The sequence below is a fragment of the Temnothorax curvispinosus genome, unplaced genomic scaffold, assembly GCF_003070985.1.
Source record: "Temnothorax curvispinosus isolate PA1 unplaced genomic scaffold, ASM307098v1 QBEX01008353.1, whole genome shotgun sequence".
Classification (NCBI taxonomy): Eukaryota; Metazoa; Arthropoda; class Insecta; order Hymenoptera; family Formicidae; genus Temnothorax; species Temnothorax curvispinosus.
The window spans coordinates 122,751-147,858 of record NW_020218133.1 but is presented as its reverse complement, the minus strand read 5'-3'; the positions used below and the strand labels follow the sequence as shown (position 1 = coordinate 147,858).

At 41.4% G+C, this 25,108-nt stretch overlaps 2 protein-coding genes across 8 annotated transcripts in view; one reads left to right on the top strand and one right to left on the bottom strand.

Moving 5' to 3' along the window:
- Window positions 1-25,108, top strand: part of LOC112457842 (fasciclin-1) — a 222,842-nt gene that overhangs the window by 145,479 nt on the left and 52,255 nt on the right. For all 7 annotated transcript variants that reach the window (XM_025021135.1, XM_025021133.1, XM_025021132.1 and 4 more), the window contains exon 3: window positions 20,675-20,865. In XM_025021135.1, coding sequence (XP_024876903.1) covers window positions 20,675-20,865 — 191 coding nt within the window. The remainder of the gene's footprint in view (window positions 1-20,674; window positions 20,866-25,108) is intronic.
- Window positions 10,841-16,169, bottom strand: LOC112457843 (origin recognition complex subunit 3). The gene is made up of 14 exons (XM_025021139.1): window positions 16,000-16,169; window positions 15,345-15,476; window positions 15,146-15,266; window positions 14,777-14,949; window positions 14,542-14,699; window positions 14,348-14,456; window positions 14,106-14,270; window positions 13,836-14,033; window positions 13,407-13,523; window positions 13,012-13,296; window positions 12,405-12,638; window positions 11,910-12,029; window positions 11,283-11,350; window positions 10,841-11,022 (listed from the first exon to the last, which is right to left on the bottom strand). The coding sequence occupies exons 1-14, from the start codon at window positions 16,021-16,023 to the stop codon at window positions 10,929-10,931; spliced, it is 1,998 nt and encodes a 665-aa protein (XP_024876907.1). The 5' UTR covers window positions 16,024-16,169; the 3' UTR covers window positions 10,841-10,928.

Sequence of the window (25,108 nt, the reverse complement as noted above, 5' to 3'; positions counted from 1 at the left end):
AGCAGGTGAGGGGGTTGGTTACACTGTACTCTACGTGCCGGAGAACAAGCCGCTCGGGCGTCTGCGACACATCCCGTAGCCACAGGCCAGGAAGGGGCGGCTTCGTTTGTCTTGTCGGAGACTGCGGAATCCGCGAGGTACCGAGGGTGAGAGACGTTCCACCCGTGTCTCACCGTTTCCTCCCGTTGATCGAGTTTATTATTGACCTGTTATTGAATCACGGTGGAGTGTACGGTTATGAGAATTAATGGTAGGAGCGTGCGTCTCGAGGAGAGGGAGATTCGCTTGATCCGTCGAACAGATAATCACTCTTTGAGGATCGCGCAATTAAATTAGATTAATGAAATATATTTCTCTCTTTAACGTATTGCCATTAATGGAAATTCACTTTCAGATTCGTGTTCTTTAAATGTCGCGTTAATCTTGTATTTTTAATCCTCATCTTTTCATCTGTCTTTTATGGGACGTGTATGTTTGCAGACACATCTGGTACTTTATGATAAAAACGTTTTCATGCGTATAATTATATATCATTATACTTTTCATAATGTTTGTTAGTGTATTATTCCGCTTTTTCTGCATATAATACTCGTTAGAGAAAGAGATTAAAATTGCGGCAGATTTCAATGTATGTACACAGGTTGAGCAAAAAGAAAAGCCCGCTTTGATGTTGCGCGGGTAATCCTACAGATTTTAATCTCGTTTAATTCCGCAACGTTTTATCGCGTGTACGCTTCCGGCATAATCGTGCATGCGCCACCAGAAATTCCAATCTGCTCCTCCTCCGTGTGGCGGTGGCCCGAGAGTTTAAACCAATTAAGATAAGGCCGGGGGATGAATCGTCTCGTGTAATAATTTTTCAAATGCAAGGACTCGCGTTCGCGCGTCAGGTAAAACGAGGACACGTTTTCCTCCGTTTTCCTCCGTCGAGTAATACGGCGAGAGCTCGTCACGATGACGGAACGAGGCGTGAAAAAGTATAGCGGCCCTGCCGTCGCAGCGGGACGTTGGCGAGGATCGTGTCAGAAAAATCTTAATTATGTCATATAAATGCCAGGACGGTTAAAAAGTTACATTCGAGTCTGGCGTGATAATGAAACGAGACTTAAATGCAACGGGTCCGACCGTTCGCCGCGTTTACAGGTTGTAATTAAAATCTTTCTAGGAGGGACGCGCTACGCGGGACGCCGCGCCACCCGTAAACTTCTCCCTAATTGCTTTCGCATCTAATGTCGGTTGTTACAGACGCGGCCACGTACTTTACGTTGTAATAAACTAATCGACCAACCACCGAGAGAGCGCCGCGCCGGCGTGTGCCACGAAATCCACAAGGCTGGTGAAAAATTCATCTTCGTTGATAATTCGCTCTCCGTTCGTATAAGCGCAATTATTTTCCGCTGCACTTAATAAGATTTAAGACGATAATGCGCTCTGATCTTTCGTAGATATTATCTTAGCCTGATATAGCGCGCAATAAATTCTAGCTGTAGCGTACGTTAAGCCCTCGAAAAGTTATAGCGAATTTAAAAAAAGTCGAATAATCGTCATAAATGAAAGCGAATAAATCAGACAACGCCTTTCGGTATTACTTGAGTTGTTTTGATTATATCCGGGGAAACAATCGGTGTCTCGTCCTATTTTCGTTCGCATACCGCAACGACTCGCGCTCGGAACGGCGTAATTATGCTAAAGCTCCTTTTTTCCAAGTGTTCGGAGTCGACCGACGATACCATCGCATCCACGTACGAAGGCCGCGTTCGTATCGCGACGACGAGAATAAATTGGCCACATTTTCGCGACAGAAATCTGCTCGCGCATTTATTATCACCGGGTGCTGATATGGCGCGAACGCTCGACCGCGCTGATAACTCCGACGACCGTCGTTTTTCAAGCTCGTTAAAGCATCCGCTTTAAACGCACTCGCTGAAAAGGTCGGTCGAAAACGCCACGGCGAGTCATTCCTGGACTGTTCAATTAATCAGGCAACGAAACAAAGAGCGCGAACGACGCTTATCCGTCAGCGCGACTCGAGGTAGTCCGGGTATCTAGGGTAACTACAAAATACCCAGGGGCATCGTGCGGGAAGTACAGCCCTGTCTCCATCCCACGACACCGGTATTCAAGTTGGATTAGACGCGAAGAAGACCTAATGAAGGCCGCCGACCCTCTTCCGCGCGTCCCGACGGCGCGGCGCGCAGCGGCAATAACGGGTCGCAGTATAAATAAAATCTCCGACACGCTCTTCGAATGGAGCAGGCGGATTAAAAGGATAAATAAAACGAGTGGGAGATATAAGCAGGGACATAATATAGAAGCCTATATGGCTATCTTAAGAATAGCAGGGGGTTCAGATATAATCGAAGATGCAAAATTACAAAAATCCAAAAATATTCCGATAATCTAGAGATGTATAGAGATATTAAAAAATTCTCTTCCTCCCTTATCAAAATAAAATTTTATTCTGCCGCGCCGAGTCAGAGCAATCTTCCTTCTTCTCGCCTAAGGCGATCTTACATACGCGAGGGTAGGGAGTTTTCGCATAAAGCTGCGCCGCCCCCCTTAATTCCTTGTTTCCTTCGCGCAAACATTTTCTTCATTGCAATCGCGAGAGCGCCGCAGGCTTTGACGAGAAGGGGTGTCGCAGCCGGATATAGAAACTCTTCTCGGGGGGGTTGACTACGGTTAGATATTTGAGCTTACCATCCTTAAAGCACTTGTACTCGTATGCGCGAAGGCTTTTATACTCCGCGCGAGAGGTATCGTAAGAAAAAGTCTCGAGTTAGATCCGGACATCTTAATCTTCCGTCTTTCCACGCTTGCTCGATCATCGAGTGATCGATGGCCAGCAATTAGAGGAGCGATATCCTTCACGGTAGCTGATTGCGATGGTAGTTGAATCGGATGGTTGAATAGGGATGGACCGCATGCGATTAGATCCCTTCTCCACCTACATTCCTCGTCCGCTCGGACCCTCGATTGTTGAAGGAGATATCCTACCTACTCTTCCCATCGCGTTCTCCCTCTCTCTCCTACTTTCCACACGTCTCTCTCGCTTCGTCTTTCGATCTCGATGACTGTCTCCGTCGAGCGCGCGGACAAAGAGGACGGACCGAGTACGGAACGATGGGTGTAAAGCAATCAATTATCCCTAATTGAAATTAGCCGAAAGGGCCCGCGCGCGGAGAATCGAGCCAAGCCAATTGCGAATTACTTGCGCACAGCGGGAGGAACTTATCCCACTCACTAACGACAAGATGATGATTAGTGATTCAGACGAAGAAGATTATACCTCTTCTATGTTACACATTCATTGTACAACGTGTGCATGTATATACAGTATGAAAAATTGTTTATATGATTTTCATTTTTTTATTATGCTCTAAATGATCGAATAAAAAAAGTATATGAATATTATTTTATAGTATCGCGATGAAAAATATAAACAGAAGCGTATGTCGACAGTATGATTGAAGAAATAAGGGTCATCTTAAGGATCTAGTAAAACGTTACGCAACAGATATTCTATGTGCTAAATCTGACGCAATAATCTAACTATAATTGCCATTTCTATGTCGTGATATAATTCCGTTGATTACCATTTGCGATTATTATACGCAAATCCAAACGACATACTCTACATTGTGATATTCTATGCGAGGTCAACAAAATGACTAACTTTGAAAATACCTCGACGAGCAACGGCGATAATATCTCTGCATTATATAATGTATAGTAAGGATTATCTCTCTATTTTACATTGAAGCTCGTGGACACTTCTGTACAACACTACCGTTTCGCGGAAATTATCGCATGACAGAATACATGGAATTTCATCAACGCGCACACGCGACTATGATAAACGCTCCTACTTTGACACATTCGCAAATCCGTTCGAAATTAAATGGGAAATTATTGGACTGGCGCGATGACATCGAAGCGCTCGCGTTATAATAACACCAAATTATTTTGAAACCTCGCTATTTGTATTGCCGAAATTTCGCTAAAGAATCATTGCACCTCGAGTTTCTCACTTTATCCGATAATACGATACGATAATATTTGCTCGTCTCCGTACCCGATCCTTCTCCAACCGCGCTTTCCTTGCGACCCACGCGCTATCAGCCGCACGATTATTCGGCTCTGACTCATAATTACGCGTGACAACGTGCATTAATGTCATAGTTTCTGACACGCTCGAGGATCGACACGAGGGTAGTAGTTGGCTGCACTCAATCGCAATAACACAAAAGGGTGATGTGGGTGGCGACAAGCGAGAGAGGGGTCAGGTTCAGAGCGCAGGGGCTTCTATCAGGATTTACGTTCATGAAACGATCCCCCTTTCCCCCTTTGCCTGTCGCGAGATAACGTGTAATCGTCGTGACATATGTTTATTCCTCGTGCGGAGTAACGGCAGATTTAACCCTTTCGTGCAAATACGTGCCTGTGTCATATAAATTGCGATTATTAAAGAAATATCGCGCTTATCGTCGTAAGCTGCGATTTGTGTTCGATCGTATTTTGCAACGAAAAAAATACATATAAAATAAAGGATCTTTCTCTCCAATATTTTTCCCGGATACACGCGGATGTGAAAGTTTCGCGAATATTTTTTTCATATTTGAATATAAATTGCGAGAATGGACGAGCATGAAAAAACATATGTTTATCTCAAATTACGGCATACATTTCGACGTGTATATTTTTACGTATTTGCCAACAATTTGTACGCGCGTCTGCGAAAATTTAATTGAGCGACGTACGAAGAGTCGCGATAAAACACGATACAATTTACGCGCGGTTGACATTAATTAGCGTAGTTTGTAATATTATGAATCTATTTTGTGACCCGCGAACTCGTGATGTCGGTATATCGATTTTAAATTATGACGCTCCATTTATTCGCATATATGTATCATGTCGGAGATTTATATTAATTTTACAGTGGATTAGTAGATCGATTAGCGACTTAATCAGAGAGTAGAACAAATTCATGACTGTCACATTAATATCGCCGGGCCATTTTTTACATTGCTGCTTTGCGCGTCTAATTACGCGTTGTATGTGAGAATGCGCTTAAAGCGGGATATTGCAAAATGCATGTATGAAGTAGTAACTAAAACCTAGTAATTTTTTAATATAATTTATGAACACGCGTGCTTCTACGTGCAGCGTGTCCGTTTATTTATACAATTTAACAAATTCATGAGCTGAAATGTGAGATTTTATTACCAAATGTCGAGCGTATGTTGCAAATGAGTTATGTGGCTGCCTTTGATGGGGTATTTATGATAAATTTTATTATCTAGAGATTGCCCTTGATATGGAATATCATGGAAAAACGAGCTCCCGATCTTCTTACCACATAACAGTTATGACGCGCTATCAGGATATCCAATTTCTTTTTATCACTTAATAAGGGACTCATTATATTCAGTGGTAAACGATAATTTTATCGAACAAAGAGTCAACGGATTAGACTTGATATTTCCCTTACAATGCATTCCCTAATTTGCATTCACGTACTTTGTATTCATAGATTTTGGACCGTTCCCTATGAAGGATTTCGCATTTTAAGTTCACGAATATATTCAAATCGCCGAAGAGAATACTGTAAAATCGCTATTTTGTGAAACAAATGTATTTTTAAGTGACGTTTTTTTTGCAACGGATTTCCCGGACGCCGGTAGAAAATTTTGTTCGACGCAGTCGGTTCATTCAGAAATCAATATATCCACTGCTCGTCCGGACGAGCGGTTCAAGCGGAGACATTGTTCTTCCTTCCCGTCATCGGGTGAAGTCTCTCGCGTCTCACGAGGATTTTCAAGGCGAACTTTCTCCCAAATGGACGAGCGGCGGAGGACACCCCGACACCGACGTGATTGGGTGCTTCAGGTGCGATGGGAGATTGATACGAGAAGCTGTTGAGATTGATTTCCGTGTCGGAAAACGGCTGGCGGGGCCGAGATCCCTTAAGGATCCCGTGGACCTCCCGCGACGCGTTCTATGACCACACCGCAAGTTTCCTTTCATCTCGGACGAAAATAAGTCCGAGAAAGAGGACCGCTTCCCGTGGGAAATGTAGTCATCTGCGCCGAGAAATTTCGAGATACCCGAGGGTAGTTTTCTACGGTATTTCGCGAATCTCCAAGGAAACCCGGAATCGTCGCGTGTCGCAGCATTTCAGAAAGGGAAGTGAGATAGAAGTGCCGTGATGCACAGATTGTTCCGCTAGATACATGCATTAATCCTTAAACACTTGAAACTTTATTTTATAAAAATGTAATTATGTAATAATTATTCGGAAGAATACATGCATATGTATGTATATTGTATATAAGAAAATCGTGTTAACTAATAAATAGATTTTATTTGTTTAATTTGGAAATTTGAAAAAAAAATCGTATCAACTTTACAGTAATCATTTAGGAAAAAATACATTTTTTAATATAAATATACATATATATTTATGTTAAAATCGCGTGTTAAAAGCTTATCTCAAAGAATAGATTTTATTCATTTAACTTGGAAGTTTAAGAAGATCGCGTGAGCGAAACGTAAAGTAAAAATACATGTATATTAGAATCCATATATAGAAAGCACATATATAAAACAAGATATTCTATTGAGAGTCGTATTTAAGAATTAATGCAAAAAAAGCTTTTTTCCATAAACATTCTATTTCTCTCTCGATAAAGTTAATTTTTCGCGACGAAGTTTATTTCTGTTATACACAATAATATCCTGCATGATAACATTACATTGGTTAATAGTGTTAGTACAGATATCCGTACAGTAGCAGTTATATTCGCGCGGAAAGACTTACTAAATCTGATATTTGTAGCTTTTGCATTCAAGACTAACGAATATACGGGACTAACGAATATACGGGTCACGAGCATACGGCAAACGAGCGAACGATTATTGGCATGCAATGTGGTCCGTTCCCAAACTGCTGATCGATGAGTGCGCATTGTTGTTATTATTAGTGTTTACCAATTAGTCTGTATGCAATTATAATTGGTAATTGCAGGTACTTGCGGATCGCATTCGATCGCTCCGCACCCTCCCTTCGGCGTCGTTCATCTGCGAGATATCGCTCTACCGAGACACCCCTGTGTGTTGCATTAATTTTAAACTACATCATTGACTATGCCGAAACGGAAGTATTCGCATTTTCATAAATTCGCGTATGTACATGCGGTTTGTCATCAGTTGAGATTTTGCCGGTTAGAACCTGAGGAGAATAAAAATTAAAAGATTAGGGATAAATTTCAAATCCCCGAAGTTTGATAAAACTGACGTTAAGTAACAAGGGAGGTGAGTAATATACATATTTAAAAAGCCGGTCCTCGATTTCAAAGAAGGATAAGCAATTCAATTATACAGACTGTGTACACAGTGAATATCCGTCAACTTATTTTAATTCATTTTTTATCTTCACACAAAGTAGAGTGATGAAGAGGAAGTTGAGTAATTTTTCAGAGATGATAGAAAAGGGCTTTCTCCCCGAGCGAAACAGAGCGTCCAACATAAAGTTTCGTGTTCGTTTCATCCCGGAAGGGGTTTGCGCGTTACAAACGAGAGAAATCGCTGCGACGTGAAAATATATACATCTGATTCGCGCGCGCGCAGCCGGGATAAAGAATAGACTCGGTTTCTTCGTCGATCGTCTCCCCGCGCCGGGGCAGATCCGATATAACGATAGCGACAAGTTAAAGAGGATGCCGAAAGGATATCGGGGTCGCGCCGTCGATTGAGCACGAAGGTTACGAGAAAGGTTAGGCAACTCCGACCCGGAAAACTGATTCCCGGCCCGGTAATCTACAGTTCGGTCGAGTTGGAAAAGTGGACTCTCATAGATTTTTCTTGCAAATAGATTTTTCTTCGGGACGATTCGCGCGGGGAAGCGCGCGAGGATCGATAGCCGCGAGGAAAGGGATGCGGATGAGATCAGCGCGAGGACACGAAAGAGGGAGAAAGAAGGAACGAACAGATTTGACGTATTTGACGTTATTGAAACAAAACTTCTTTATAGATTTATCTCTTAGGACCACTTTTGCCAACGTCTGTTGGCTCTAACCGACCGTTAACTTTTCAGAATAGCCCGTGGAAGTTGGCTATTCTGAAAAGTTATCAGTCGGTTGGAGTTAACGGACGTTAGAGAAAGTGGTCCTTATAGAAAGAGTCGGCTCTCGTCGAACATAAATCATGTAGAAAATATAGGTAGACGACCCGAAACTCCCGAGCTCGCTTCGATGTCCCCGATGATGATCTAACACTTTTATTTAATTGAGATTAATTGAGATTAATCTTGAAATATTCGCAACGTAAAAAAATTTGACTGTCGAGTCGGATAAAAGCTCGTGCTATCTTTTTTTCCTTCCCTTTAATTTCATAAGAAGTTATTCGTCGTAAAGTTACGTATCTTCGACATACGTCCCGCTGGTCCGTTTGAAGCAAGACATGCCGTCAATCCGAGCGAGCTGGCCTTCGGGAATCGATATCCATCGCCCGATCCCGTCGCCGTCGTGCACAACGTGAAAGGCAAAGTAGATATGCAAGCGGCTGCGTCGTATCTCCATTCATCTGCATACGAGCCGAAGTCCTCCACGGAGGCCAATAGACCGAGTCCTCGGAATCCCCGCAGAATCGACTCGCGGAACTCTCCCGCCCCCGCTCCTTTGACATCGGAATTATTGTGTTCTGATGACGCTCTTCCGGTGTGAACCGGTAGAATTTGAGTTTTATTGCCTTCCGAGTTGCCTTCGTTTTACAACTTAGCGAAATTCTTCTCTCTCTAAAGTATTCTTATTTTTTTTTTTTTACGGTATTGTATACACAGATTCCGCGCCGGTCGTTCGAGAATCTTAACGTTCTTCGGATTCCTCGTATCCTACAAATCAAATACCGTAGCGCTTTTTTGGCGCGGATCGTAGAATCTTTGCGTCTCGGATAATCGATTCCTTAACTTCTGTAGATCCTTCAAACCTTGGAAAGTTATATTTTCAAAATTTCACATAGACAATTCAAGAAACATTCATAGAGCCCCATATTCTGTAAATTCTACACGTTCTAAAAATCGAGTATATCAATGAGGGAATCGTCTATGTGCGCGCGCGCGGAGGATTTCCTAGGAAATCTTGCAATGAGAGGTTACACGCTTCTCGCTCCTTTGACACCGAAGTTACCCTATATCCTTGAGCTTTACTGTCGGTGCAGCGAAGGATATTCACGGGTGAGCTTATCCCTTTCTGCAGTACTCCCTGGGCCTCGTCCTTTCTTGGAGAGGGTCAAAGGCGGACCGAGGGGTTAACGTACTCTGTGCACCAAGAGCATCCCTATGGAGACACAGACGTTAACCTTTGCTGAATCCTCCCCCCATGCGCCCGCCGTCACTCTCCTTTGAGCACGCGATTATTCTACAATTGGCCACGACGCGAAATCTCCGTTTGGCTTTGCCCTGCAAACATTATCCCATAGAGCCTGTGCTGCGGACCGCGTTACGTTATACTTCTGACAATAGATTGGAACGGGTGTTTGGAGGAAACGTAATGGGGTACGTGTAACGAGGGCCGATAATGTTGTCACACTTGCGAATGCGATAGAAATGGGGACTTCGATGTGTGAATAGACAGATAAACTAATGGTATTACGTATAACTAACGGTCAGTCATGACGATTTAAAAGTACGCTTCCTTCGTTCGACGAACCAATTGCTTCCACAATTGTAGGACGGCTATTAATTTTATTTAAATCCATAAGAATTTTAGAGCTGAGTTTTTTCACGCGAATAAAATTTCGTTCGTCATAGAGCGAAAGAGTAAAGGTCGTCGCGCGGAATGTTAACTTCCATCCGTGTCGCCGAGCGAGAAAAAGGCCGTCGCGTCGCGGGAATCCAATTAATCGATATTCGTCCACGTTAAAATGCGGAAACGATTGCCGTGTGCGCGCTTTCGGCCGAATTTTTTTTTCACAATTCCCCCCGCGTGGAACGCGCGGCACGCTTGACGCCCCCGCCACAAAGACGGAGTAATCGATATTGCGGATTTTCAAAAGCCCCGGGATGCCGAAGGAGAGAAATGAGAAGGGGTGCCGCATGTCGATCTACCTGGGATTTAAGTATCTCAAGAACGCGGGAGCCGGGGCACTTATGTAGATACAGAACGTGGCATCATCAATATGCGTGCAAGCCGTTAAATTATTCCACCGTGGATTCGGCATATAACAACTTCCGCCGTGGATTCAGAGAGACGGCGGAATCAATATGCGGGGCACGAAGCCTTGATCGTTCGGCGATCACAAGGGAATCGTAAAAACGATAAGAAATATTCTGTCAAATAAAAGATGTACGTGTAATCTGGATATATGCGTTTTTAACAGTTTTAATTCGTAAACTTAGAAGTATATATTGTGTATATCAATATTATTTTTAGATATTGCATGATATAGAGCAATTTTTGCACTTTTTCCCCTCTACATTTTATAATAGTAGAATATAAATATTCTCGGATTTTGGGAATGAATAAATATTTAATCTTTTCGGAGAATTTTTAAAATTGAAAAAGTAATTCAATTTTTTGTTTTGTTATGTTTTATTCAATTGAAATTCATAGCACAATTAAATAAAACTTTTTAAAATTACAACTACTGTGGCGAATGTTATTTGCTTTTTTCTTTGTCAGCAATATTGACAGCAATATAAATTAAATATTAAAATTAAAAATAACATAAAAATAAATGCATATATTCCAGTGTATTGGAAAAGTTGAATAATGGGGTGAAAAACATTTAAATATATTTATTTCAATATTAATTTATTCATTAATACGAATAATGGCACAAAAATAGAATAACACATTCATACACGGCGCATATATAACAAACCGTGCGGACAAACCAAGCAAACAATCAAACGGGCGATACTATTGTTACGTAAGGCGCTTTACATGATCCGTCTTCCTTCGAGAAGTCTTGATAAAGCCGAGGAACTGCAGGGCGGCGACCGCTTGAGTAAACCGAGCTCTGAATCCCCGTTAAGGATAAGTTACTACATGATGAAATGCGAGATAACACGTGCGAATTATTCAAACTAGAGAGGGTATCTAGTTCGCGGAAGTTACGTCTACGCGGGAGTACGATCCGCGCGTTAGGAGGCGTGATATGAATTTCAAAGGCACGGGCGCCAGGTAAGACAAATCTCAACGAGTTGGATCCAACCGATCACGTTGGATACGCGAAGGGTGCGCGTTCGCGCGAAAACTTTCGTTATTTGTAAAGGATACTGCAATTGCGGATCCACGTCGCGTTGCTCCATAGATTGAGCCTGCGGATCGACGATCGTCAGGAACGCCTGCAAGCAAAGTCAATCAAGTGCGTCTCCTTGGGTTTTCAGGTGCAATTCGTAACGTTTAAAAATTAATATATCTAACAATGAAAATGTAGCATAATTTAGAAACTTGAAAATATCTCGATAAATATCTTAAAAAAAAAAAAAAATCAAGCTTAAGAACCTAAAAAACGCAAGCGTTAGGATCTCATCAGAGAGAATTTTATAAAGTTCCTCCGAGGTTTTATTAAAAAATTTTAAATTCTTGCTATATTAAGCGTCCAGTAATATATCCTGTGATCTCCGATCGGCGTCGTTGAACCGCTTGGCGGAGGGCACGTTTTCGCCGGTGCAATTTTCATGAGAAGCGTTTTACCGGCTTTCTAACAACCGGCCGGCGATAAAGCACTCGGCACCCCTTGTGCGCGCGCCTTGCTTACAATGACGTGCTCGCGTGAATCACTCGCGGTGGCAGCGGCGGCGGCGGCGGCGGCGATTAAAATCACGAGACGGTCGGCCGGGTGCGTGACCGTAAATGTAACAGGGATTAACCTGTAAACATGAGCACAGGCCGGATTGTTACCTGCAGCCAGTCGTACATATTGATCAGCTTCCTGGACTCCAAGTGCAGCTTATAAATTATACTCAGATCGGGGAGCGTGTGCGGAATGTCGTCGTCATTCTCCAATTTGCAGCAGTCGCACTGAAATATACGTCTCCAATTAACCGCGCCGGGAAGTCTATCGAAAGGTCGAATAAACTTGATCGCCGATGAATCGTACATAAAAGAAAAGTTTAAAATCTTGAGAGAGATGATGGCGGCGCAGGATATTTACGATGATATTTAAAAATGGAGAGATCTGACAATGAGAAGCTAAAGATAGAAAAAAAGACTAAAGAAAGAATAATTTGATTTCGTAACACACATCGTAAATCGTAATTCAAGACGCAAAAAGTTTTTATAATATTTAATATTAATCTGACACCTATAAGGTGGCACAACGTCCTATCCGTTTATATTATTTAAAAGTTTACTTTCGCAATTCCAAATTTGCCGCGCGAACGATCTTTCACTCACATCCAAATACATCTGCGGATCGCTCAATCCCGTGTGTATGGCGGCCCGCAAAGAGCCGCGAATATGATGCTTCGCCTGGTTCCCGTCGCTGTAGCAAAATATCTCGTGGGCCGTCACGCGACTCGGATCGATTAGATGAACGGAGAATATTTTTCGGTCCAGGTAATCGATCAGGTCAAGCTGCGCTTGCTTGTAAACGGAACGCGACTGTTGCTGACTCATTTTGAGCAATTTCTGAAAAGAGGATAACAATGGTAGTTGCACCACTAATCATTGCGTCCTACCGTTTTCAATCTTCATTTCTGAACCGCGAAAATCCAATCGCACTGCTCGATTGCGGCGGTATACATATTTAGAAAGAGAAAGAAAGAGATTTTACCTTTTCGTGACTTCGCGTAAAACGATAAAATCTTGTTAATCATATATAAAGAACGAAAAATCATTTCATGCGTTATCAGATCTTATCATGTCGGATTTGATTTGAAGCATCGTTTTAATTTGCAGTATGAGATAGTATAAATAACGTAAAGTTGAAAATATTGTATTTGTCTGAATGCGTAAAGGGTTAATAAGAAAGACAGTTAAGAAAGCACGATTTGGCACACACCTCCTTTAGTTGCATACGACTAAGTTTCTCTTCCACACTGATGACTTCGGAAGAAGTCGTGGTACTTAAACTAGCTTCTCGAATTGTCTTGATGTGATTGTCGAGGTTGATCTTAATTTCCTTGATTTCCGGATCTTTGGATTCCTCGACAATTTTTACGACAGATTCGAGTTTCGAAAGGAGTTCCTCCTTCGATAAAAATCCCAGTAATTTCAGACATTCTTTGTATTCGGTGGACTCCGTGAGATCATTCGTGTAAACCGCCTTGGTATAAACCTCCCGTAACTGAAACGATTGTCGCATTGTTCCACGATTCCAATTTTTAGCTCGCCGTTATTGCTTTCTTGCTTATTGCGAAATACAGTATATATTTGGCGAATAAAACGCCATATTACCTGTTTACCCATTGGCGAGCCTGGCAGTGAAGCAATTAGGCAGTGCAAACATCTCAAAATAATCAAAAATTGATCCATAAATTTGTGGAATTTATTTAACAACTGTTCCAACAGTTCCTACAAAAAGCGGAGCTTGAAAAGATAATTTAAAAACGTATAAGATTATAAAAAATTATATACATCAGTAACAGTTTCATTCAGGAAGAGAGACACATTTAAGAGTCACAGAAGTATCTTATAAAAGTTTTATTTCCATTAAAAATTTTCCATCTTTCTATTTCCAATATTAAACAGCTTAATGGGCTGTTATATTAAAATTTCTCAATAGCGTAAATTGAATTTTATAATAGTTAAAAGATATCCTCTCGTTATTGATAGCTATATAATTTTTGCAATCTTTTTTGATTCTCGTAAATAAACTATGCGAACCATGAATTCTTTATCGCTGAGCTCTTCCTCTCCACTCACTATTTCGTTGGACGCTTTCAAATATTTAGCGATAGACGGTAAGCTTTTAATGTCCGCGATATTTTCAGCAGTGAGTTTAGATAGTCTCTTCTTAATGTCTTTCGGTTGACAACAGAGAGAGGTTACATTGTTCTCGTAAAAATGTTGTATCATGCATATCTAAAAATTACCGTATAGCTTATAATTATCAGCCGATTGTCAACTCATTCATTAGGTTTCGTTGACTGTTACCTTGTAATTTTGTAGGAAGTTATCTACCGAAAAATCGTAAAACAGAAAAATATCAGTCAGCAATTGAAACGCGCGACCGATTAATTTAAATGGAATCTTTGTAGAGAAAACAGTGTTTTCCAATACATCGGATAGTGTTTTTACTTGGGTTTGCGTATAGAATACCTAAACAAAATGGAACGGCGAATTATTTAAAGTCAGACAAACATTTGCGCTGGACGGAATGTTTTTGTTTAACTTGCCTGCACTACTAATTTCGACGTGACGTCATAGGTCAATGATTTATGTACGACATGCAACGTAGTCGCAACACCGAAAATAAGTACGAACTTCAATGAAGCTCTATATGAACTGAAAATTATTTATGCAATATTTTTTAAGGTTAATGTAATTTTTTTCACATATTGTTCATGCATTAAAATATCGTTAAGAATACCTCAACACCATGATAAAGTCGTGTAATACATTGGTGGGGAAACTTTCAAAATCCGGCAAGATTATAACTAAAGGATCCTCCGGATCGTGATGTTCTGCAAACAATTGTTTCAAGACGCGCATAGTGCATTGACTTTTACGCACTTCGACAACATCATCCTACGAACGAACGATAATTTATTTAAATATTGCGACAGATATTGCTTCCTGTACACTGCTATTACCGCAAAACTAACCGATTCTGATTTATAAATTGTAGTCCGATGAATAAATTGATACACAGTGTCTTCGATTATGCTTTTCAGGTTGTTACAATTTCTGCTCCAAACGACTGCTAAGTGTGACGTTATTTTATCAACCTTGGACACTATCGTGTCGAAAAGTGTCGTATGATCGGGGACATTCACTCCTATAATTTTAATTCATTTAAATATTAATTTACCGGAAACTATTGAAGAAAAATTCCTCAATAGACAAGAACATTGGAGGAAAAATGCCCTTGATAGACAAAAATTATTTCAAGACACTTTTAATCGATTTCGGTTATCTAAATTTCCGGAAAACAATATAAATCTTTTACAGAAATATGTAGCGTTTATTTTCACCTGTCAGCAAAATAGCCGTGGCTATTTCATTGGACAATACATTCAATGGGGTCGCTTTTATTTTCGACACGAAAGACTCCAAATTGGATATAACTTGTTGGAACATTTTCGACCTGACATTCTGAAATATTAATGTATTCTGTTAGAGATTCTGCCTTTTGATTGAGATTTATGGCCAGCTAACACACGGTAGTTGTACCTCCGCAGCCTGCTCGATATATCCCCACGTTTCGTTATACGCGATATACCAGGGTTCATTAAGATACGCTGGGGATTTAACTTTCTTTCTCTTCTTTCCAATTTTGTAACTTCCTTTATAAGAAAATACTCCCTAAAAAAAAATCGCAATCAATATTACATTTTAATTGGCCACACCGATTTTCTGTCACGTCAATTAAACTGGCGATATTATTGCCCATTTTAAAACTCACTGCGACTAAACTGCATTAATACTAATTATAAAAATTATTATGCATCGAATTATATGACTAAAGAAAATCGAAAACTATTCTCATGTATTTCATATCTATTAATCTTCCCCTCAACTGCCATCAATTTTATTGAGTTTCAGTAGATATGCGATCTTCAAAAAATTAAATATTTAAAATTAAAATGCCAACATCTCAGAAGAGTCATAAACAAAAAATTTATAACATTAATCAAAGACAAAAGTAACATTGTACATACAAAAAAGAAGCGACAACTCGAGCGACAAGTATTCTTCGCGAAACTTTTTAAGACGTGCCAAAAAGCGACGGCCTATGAATCATTATTCGGCATTTCCGCGCGCTAACTTTGCACTTTGAGGTTAAGCCGGCGATAGCAACAGGTTGTGCACGTGTCGTATCGCTTACCTTGGACAGAGAAACGTTCTCCATTTCTGCGACCGGCGTCAACGAGATGCCAGGTATATATCCGTCTTAAGTGCACGCCTCTACTACGCAGATAAGAGAAACGGGAGTTATTCGCAGCGCGGAAACACGCGGCGCGAACACGCGCGAGCAACCGGTTGCGTGGCCGAACGCAACTGAACGCTAGAACGCTACCGAACACGGCAGCTGTCAGCTGGCACGGAAATAATCTTGTGCCGCTAGCTGGCGCCATGTACCGAGATGATATCTGCTTAGAGCCTGCTATGCCTGGCAGACGTCCGATCTTCGCACAGTCGTTTAGGCTCGCATGTACAAATATAACAGTGTATGGGTTCATGCACAATGAGAAGATCAAGGAATTAAACAGAGAGAATTCATAGTCACATTTTTTTTTCAAGACGCGGAATTCTCTCTATGTTTAATTCATTGTTCTTATTCCTCTCATTGTGCATAAGCCCTATACTTTTGTAATTACGTAGTATACGGAACTTAAACACACACGTCATATGCATACGTTTTTGTGAGAAATAGTGAGATAAACATTTGAGGAAAAATGAAAGAAAAATATAAATTAATTTAAGAATGTGCGTGATATGGGCAACAGCGAGAGCTAAAGCTTATTTTTTATTTATATCCGTTAATTAATTTAATTATTCAGAATTTATTGTTCAAAAACGCCTCCTGCAGTTATAAATTTGTAGAGACGAATTAATTCGTCTTGTCCACAGCAAGTGCCTCGATTTATTTCTAAAATGAATATAATAGTTAAGACATAGATTTTTGAGTAAATAATTTATTTATAAAAATATTACGATTAAAAATACGAATCTTATAATCTTTAAGTTTTTATGACAAATTAACTGGTTTTATAAAAATCTTTTCAAATAATGTTAATTCGTTTTCTCTTAATAATTAACAGATTTAAAAAATAACTGGCTATACTATCGTTGATACTATCTGACTCTGTTTAATTTTTATCGCGCGGTTTGCGGAAAAATCTCAATCTATTCTACGAATACATTTTATTTATATCGCGGTATACATAGCTCCTACATAATAGAGATGTTCTGTCCCAAACAAAAATTATAATGACCAGAAATAGTATCGTCCTATTTGAGTTGTAATTCATACATTTTTTATGAACGTAGTAGACTCATTTCGAGAATTGAGAAATAATTTAGAAATCCGAGAAATTAAAAGGATAAATCAATAATCGTGTAGGAATAATTTAAACCTGTAAACCGTTATCGATTTCTTTTAATTCCACACATTTATTACGTCGTTCGTTAACTTGTTCATCCACGCGAATTTTTTAGCTTACAATTTTAATTGTATTTTGCGTTCCATTCACTACGATCTATCACTGTTATTTTTATATGCCTGAATAAAAATGCTTTCCTCCAAAATACGGCAAAATTATCATTTCTCTGTCGCAGTTCTGAATAAACATTCGATAAAGCAACGCGTAGTTCGTCCTCATCAGATGCAACCGACGTATGCATGTTCGAAAGTCGGATTTCGGCTACGTCGAAAGGGAACAGAGGAGACGAGTAGAGATGTCAGGATGAAGGCAGGGAGGGTTGGGGGATATAAATCGATGCGCAAGCAGCTTTGCGCGAGTTGTTCTCGTTTTGCGGTCGGCCGTAGCACCTGTGCCCCGCATCGCCCGCCATCGCGAGCGGCGCGACGGCGGGGTCCGCGGGGCGGGGGAGGGCAGAAAATAAATGCGAATCGATCGGCAGCTTAATCATTCGGGCAGCCCCCCTCCCTACCTCACCGCGTCCCCCTCGTTGAAAGAGCGGAAAGGCTCGGCTGCTGGGACAAAATGCTCGCGAGTCCCGAACCCGAAGCCAGAGATATTGCCCTCTGAAAGGCATACATGCGTCCTCCCGCGACTCGATCACGGCCGCATAAAGCACTCTCCGGCGCAACAAGAAAAATGCGCCGGGAGAGACGCGCTATAAAAATCCAGTCGGCGCGAATAAAGCTCTATTCGTTCGATCCGCGATAATACGATCACTGCTCCTAACCAGTTTCCGTACGTGCCTCGCATTTCTATGCCGACTTACAGTGGGTTATCGGCGATTCGCAAAAATTCTGCTTTCGTATGAGATTCCGCACATATTCCAACAGATGAGTTTAGCGATTTTCGTTGCACACTAAATTATTCGAGATAGCAATAAATACAAAATGTTTATGATAAACCCCTAAGTTAACAGAGAATAAAAAGCCTGTAATAATAAAATAAAAACAATCATCTTTCAAAGTGTCTTTCCTTAAGTTGCTGACTTTTCTGAATTTAATTTTCTCTTTAAAAAATTTGGACATTTGAAATAACTGCAGGGGACAGAACGAGTTTACGTTCTCACGCGTGGTGTTTCATAATACATCGAAGCTACAACGCTTTGTATATGTATATGCGGTTCGTGTATCCCCTTCCGAAGCTTCTCACCTAACGGAAGAATGATCAAGCATGCAACCAATGCATTCGGCGGTGATTGACGAGGCGTCACGGAGATATAAAACGTGTTATATGGCGTGGCACGATACGCCGTTCTAGGGCGGGGAATATCTTCGACATGTATGAACAAGATAAGCCAGAAGTCGTTTGAAAAAGTAGCATATCGAAATAAATTTATCTTAATAAGGTGCTGCTGTGACTCTTCCAAAGGAGAATCGTTATACATAATTTATTCGTTTTCAATATATAAGTATATAGTTTATTATCGGGATATATATAGTCTCTCTTTCTCTGAGAAAAATATTCCGTTTCCGATCTGATTGACGGATCAGCTTGTGTATCGCGTAACTGCATGTCAATTGCTGTATATCGTGAAGAGCGAAACATATACTATAAAAGCCAACTGGCTTTGACTTTTACGCCTCGAATCGCAGCCATCAAATGTTACTTCACGGCAACGCGATGAGCGACTTCTCCCGACTTGTCGTAATCGTCTGGTTCTAGCGATATAGTATATCGCGGGAGATCATAAACTTTACGATTACCATACTGCGCAGAATTTTTATTGCGCTCTACGCGCGAATCGACGGAGTTCCTCGCGTGCGAATTACCGCCGACGTATAGTTACACACGTTAAAAAGAGAGTACTTTTCCGTCTGCGCGCGAACGACAAAACTGTTCACGCGCGGTCGTTAAAAATTGGAGAAGATAAAAGAGGGCGCGAGAAGATGCGGGAGGTTCCAAAGGAATTAAAAGTGTCCAAGTATAGCCGCGGACAGTTCCTCGATTCGGAAGCGGAATGTTCGTCAGACATTAGCGCGAAAGACATTTCCAAGTCGCGAACGAAACGTCTCACTTTGTCGCGCAATTCCGTAGGGGGGTGACTCGCGGACGAGGGAGGATTATTTTTCGTCGTTAAAGGACGCCACACCTGAATCGTCGTTGGCGCTGTCGGGAGAACGAGGTTTTACAACGTCAGCCGCTTTCTTGTTCTGGAAAGTTTCGCGGGTAAAACGGCCGGTGGTTTACGAAACGGGGACTCAATTCCTAGCGTTCGTAATGAGCGTCATTGGCGCGGTACTACCCGCCCGGCCTGCTTTCTTCCTCGCGGAGATTGGACTTTCCGAGCTTGCGAGGAACGGTCGCCCTGTGTCGTGAGCAGGGCTGTTCTTGGAAACTACAATGCCCGTTGCCGCGATATTCGATAGGTCGCACTCGAGGGAGGCGTGCACATTCTCATGCTAAGATTAGAGCAAGATAGGGCAGAATAATTTCCGTTCGTTCGTGCACTGAAGCGCAATTTTGATTTTGTTCGGAAAAAACGCGAAAATTTAGAACGGGATGATTTATTTAATTGGCACATCAATAAGATGCAAATAAAACTGTATCTACGGATGTTTAATATTTCTGATTATGTTTTTTGAAACCTTTCTGAGATTTAAAAATAAAAACATGTAATATCTCTCGTCTTTCTAGCTTTTTCTCTATCGTAGTTTCTCTACGAAAGATTAAGATCTACACAAAACAAATCCTGAAAGAAAATTGCTTTCTGGATTCTTACAAACTAAAAAATTTATAAAATGCATTGCAAAAAAATATGAAAAGTAAGAAAAATGAGAGAATTAAAAATGTAAGAATCTAAAAGAAAACATTCTACTTCAGTTAAAAATTCGATTAAGCTTTTATTATAACTGTGACTTTCACGTGACATCAAATAACAATAGCGGGGATGTGTCTCTGTCCCCCCGTTCGCTACTATCCGTATGAGAGGAAAAAAACCTCAAGATTACGAGGACGTTCCCCGGTAACGGGATAATAAAGCGACGAGCATTGTAGCTTCGCCGTGGACTTTTTGAAGTTGCTCTATCTCCAGCTTTTCCATCCCACTCGCCATTTACGTTTTCAGCGTTTTTCTTCGCGTGTCCTTCTCTCTCTTCCTCTCTCTTCCTTCCTCTATAGTACTCTATACCATTTCCCGCTTTGTCCCTTTTTACCGAGAATAAAAATCTTCAGGAGCTAAAAACTTTGCAGTCTCGAAGAACTAAATCGCGATCTTTGCGGTAGTCTGAACTCAAGTAGCTTCTTCGAAGCGCATTCATCTGCGCAGTAGTAACGAAAAAAAGAAACGTTTTAAACATCTAAAGTATTTCTGTGGAGTATAAAATACTAACGAGATATCGTCTTCGTCGATTTCAGCGAACCGGCCTTTGACGATCGAGGAGCTGAGGGATTCGATATCCTCCGAGTTGGAAGGCAACCCACCCCTATGGATCACCAGGAGACCGGGCAAGTACAGCGTGAATGTGTACATTAACAACGCAATGATCCTTTTGGAGCAGAGCAACTTCCAATCGAAATTGAAAGTCAACGGCGACACTATGACTCAAGTAAGTACTTCGATATATTATCACACGGTTATATTTTATTTACTTGTAAAACGTTAATGAGTCTTAAATGCCCGTTTATTATTTTTTAATGGTATCCAGAAGGAATTCTGTGCGCACGCGTTAGAATAAGCAAAAAATCTATAAATAAAAGAAATTGGGTTTGTATAAAAACTGTCGAATGCTCTTGTACATGTCGAAAGAAGCGCCGACTGCTGCTGTTGCACAAGAAGTATAAACAGACTGTTGCACAAGAAGTGTATAAACAGACGCTTGTTTCGCGACGGATTCGATAAATCGCGAGTTTATCACAATAATCGTTTTTTTATTCCCCTCGCGTCCGACCGCCACTTTTCTGACCGATTTCCCAACAGCCACTTCGATCGTGCGGATGGCGGCTTTCTAACGAGCTTTTAATGAGCTTTACACGCTCACCTTAGCCGCGAGACCATTAGGCTGATGGATATCGCGGGCCTCGATAATGTCGAACGGCGCTTCCTGGCATTCGCATTCTCTCGCGAGAGTCATCAGCTCCGGTTATCGATGGAACGTCCGACGCTTTCACGACTCCCTGCAAATTAAACCTGGTGTGTTAACGTCCGATTTATAATAATCAGCGCGCCGAACTGTAAGTTATTTGAGAATTCTGGGCAAACCAGTGCCGCTGTCATCAGTTGAACAGTTGAGCGAGAACTGCGCGGCGATTGAAATGCGAGTTTACTCGAGAAAATATAAATTTTCCTTCGGAATAAATTTAGAAATTTGAAATTGACGTGTTACACGATTTACAGATTTCTTTGGGAATCTCGCGTAAATCCGTTCCTTGAAAAGCTAACCGACGCAATTCGACGCGACGCGGTGTACCGTGTAGTGTTTTGCGCAAATACAGCCGAGGTGGATTTGTCGAAGATTCACGGGGACTCTATCAAGCCGGAATCTTTTTCAAATACCCGTAAATTCGTTGTCAATGGCGTAGTCCCCCTTTTCAGCGTTACCTCCTGGCTGATTTGGGTTTTCGGTCTCGCAGGCAAGGTATAGGATCTCATTTCAGGTTGCCAGACGAATCCTTTAATCTATAGTTAAAGTACCATCACCTGATGAAAATCGCACAGGACTAGCCGGGCTACGACTAATCCCTTCGACGAGCTCGCCTGCAGATCAATCTCTCCCTTGCCTCCCGGTATAATATTAGGGAAACTTTTCTCATCCACTTAACCCGCAAGTTCCATTGCCTCGGCTACTTCCTGCTCGTTACCAGCGTATGAAAATATCGGTCTATAAATCGCGTCTTTCCTCCCTACTTTTTAATAGATATGAGTTCAAACTAAGATAGAAACTACCGTTCTTTCTTTACCGCCGTAAAAAAATCGTGCATGCGTTAAATTAAAAGAAGAACGGTTCTATAATTTATTATTATTCAGAAAATAAGAGAGAACTGCGAAAACATAATATATATTTAGTTCAATTTCGAAACAGATAATTATAATATATGCCATCAGATTTAATTTAGATTTAATTCAGCTAAAATTACTTTGTTAATGTATTTATTACATGCAAATATCATGACAAGGATAACTGTGACGAGGAGCTAAATTATTGTGCGCCGCGAATTTGATGTAAAAACTATAATTTCCGTGTTATACATTCCGTGAGAATTAGTGATAATGATTGATTGTAACATTATCATTAATAATTGCGAGTGCGCCAATTAGTCACCGGATGGCGACGATACGCTGCAATAACTTACATTAACCATCCGTAATTATTAATTGCGCGATGATTCAATAATGCATGATTGATAGGTTGAGCTAGACGAAAGTGAAATAAACACAATCGATAGCCGCCAGTATACGATAGTTACAGCATCGAAACTGCAATGAGTAAGATTTCAAATCATAAGAGAGAGAAAGTTATATAAATCTGTTATAAAAAGTAATTTTTTGTAAAAAAATATTCTTAATAATTTAAAAACATTTTATTTTCAAAACTGCTATTATTAATAAGCAGTTAATTTCGCAATTTCATTATATTTTTTTCAAAAATCTGCTAATTACGTACAATTTTATACAGAAAGAACTTATAGCCTGTTATTATAACTTATTTTTTATAGTTATTATTATGTTAAGTTCTTGCAAAGTTGTGACATGTATCAATATTTAATTTTATAGAAAAATTATGTGCATTTTTATCCCGCAGACCCGCGGAGACATAAAAGTGTTGCAAACTCCTTTCCCGCGTATGTGACTATAATAGGAAATGTCTCAACAATAGAACGGGTCAGCGATCCGTTTTCAGTTGGCGCTCGCTCCCACGAGCGCGTTGCATATCTATCAACTGAAGAATAGATTTATGCGCATTGTCCCCTTACGTATATACCCGATAGACATACGTATTCCATTATCCGTCGTGTCTCAGATCGGAGCAGGGGGAGTCTCGTTTCGAGTTTTACAGAGAAATATTCCATCGAAATCTTATCCCTTATCGTGATGTGCTTTTTTTTATCGATTTGCGTCGCGCGGAATTACGCGAGATATCTCGTCATAACGTCGTGCGCCTTGTCAAATTTAAACTCGACCAATTCGGCACTGTCGTCACGGTGTTATATTCTCCTCGCGAGTTCCGCGCAAAACGTTCCCCGTCCGTCCGATACGTTGCAAACGCGCGTCGATTCCGCGCCGATCGCGTTGCAATTCAGCGAATGGCTCTCCCGTTCCTGTCCGTTCCGGCATTTTATGATTATGGACGCCGTATTTACGATACACCGGATTAGAAATATAGTCCGGGCTGATACGCATTTTAAGTCCGCCGTAAATAACTTAGAGTTAATTCCACCTTATACCTTATGCATCGGATTAATGTTTCATTGGCGAAAACGTGGCTCGCATTCTTTAATCCCGTTCGACTACGCGGACGATCCATTTTTAAGACGCTCGACTTCTCAATAGTCGTTATCTATCACGGTATATTTTTCGGGATTCGAAAGATCTAATTTCGATTCATAGCGAGATATTCGCGAGAGGTTCCGGCTGGCGTGCCCTTTTTTAGTTGCTTTATCGCGTCTTATTTTTCCGAAGATATGGATTTTACGACGTCTTAAGAAATCCTCTCCCGGAGCGTCGATTTCCTGACGGACGCGCAGGAAGTCGAGATAAAAGGGGAGAACGTGAGAAGGAGGAGAGTCATCCTCATCCCCGGAGTTATGGCCGGTTTTATTACGTCAGCCTGCTCGTAAGAACGAGAGGAATTCGAGAGGTTCCGATCCAATTTGGGAATATATTCGAAGATTTGTTGTCGTCCCCTCGGCCTGTCCCCGGAAGATACAATATATATTACTTCCTGTCGATCAAATGGTGTTCTATTCAGATTCGCGCGAGTAACAGAAAGCCCGCAGTCTCTCTGCACGAATCTCGTTACCGAATCCTCTCTCCTATAGGGAACTACAAAAATTGTTTCGCCCCGTCTTATTCGCAGACTTATTCTACAATCCGCGTTCGCAGTCTAATAAAATAGGAAATTTGCAGATCGCAATGGCGAACGTCGAATTTTAGCGAAGTTTGTCATGCTGCAAGGGAGAAAGGGGTGCACCCGCAGTTGCGCGAAGGACGGAAAAGCGAAAGAGAGAAAGAAGAGAGGGAGAGAGAGAGAGAGGCGATGTTTTTAATCTCAAAAGGCGATGTGGGTTTTGATCTCATTATACGTCCCTGGAACGCAGCTACCCCCTCGAGCGAGCTCCTCGTTCCTCCTGTTTTCTAACAATCTAAAGAAATTCCAGTCCGAATAACTACACCGACGCCGGCAGGATCGCCTAAAGAGTTACGGTTAATGGAGGGGAAAAATACCGGGGTGGAATGACGGGAAGAGTTGCCGTAAGAAAGAAAGAGAGACGGATAGGGGGAGAGAGAGAGAGAGGGAGAGAGAAGGGGAGACGCCGGGAGTACTTGAGTGCACCAGTGAAGCCAGTGGTGCAAGCAGTTTGTCCGCGAAGAGGAGAATTGAAAATCAGCCACCGCGAGAGGCGGGCCGGCGGGCGCTTGGCAGAATAGTTGCGAGAAAGGGATGAAGTTTTTCGCGGGATGGCGGGACGGGGTGGGGCCCGCGTGTTTCGTATCGGACTTTGCGGGAAATAAAGATGCCAGCCGCTCGGGAAGTTCATGTTGCTGTCGAGGGGAGAAATGCTCGTAAACCGACCAATAGCGAGAGCGTAAAAACACATATTAAAATAACCTTAAACGCGATAAAACTTGAA

What these genes read in the sequence shown, in the direction of transcription:
- LOC112457843 (XM_025021139.1), bottom strand. Translation starts at nt 16,023, where the DNA reads ATGGAGAACGTTTCTCTGTCCAAG. An exon ending in ATATCGAGCAGGCTGCGGAG is followed by an intron (nt 15,267 to 15,344) that starts GTACAACTACCG and finishes TTAATATTTCAG; the next exon opens with AATGTCAGGTCGAAAATGTT. An exon ending in CGTCGAAATTAGTAGTGCAG is followed by an intron (nt 14,271 to 14,347) that starts GCAAGTTAAACA and finishes CATTTTGTTTAG; the next exon opens with GTATTCTATACGCAAACCCA.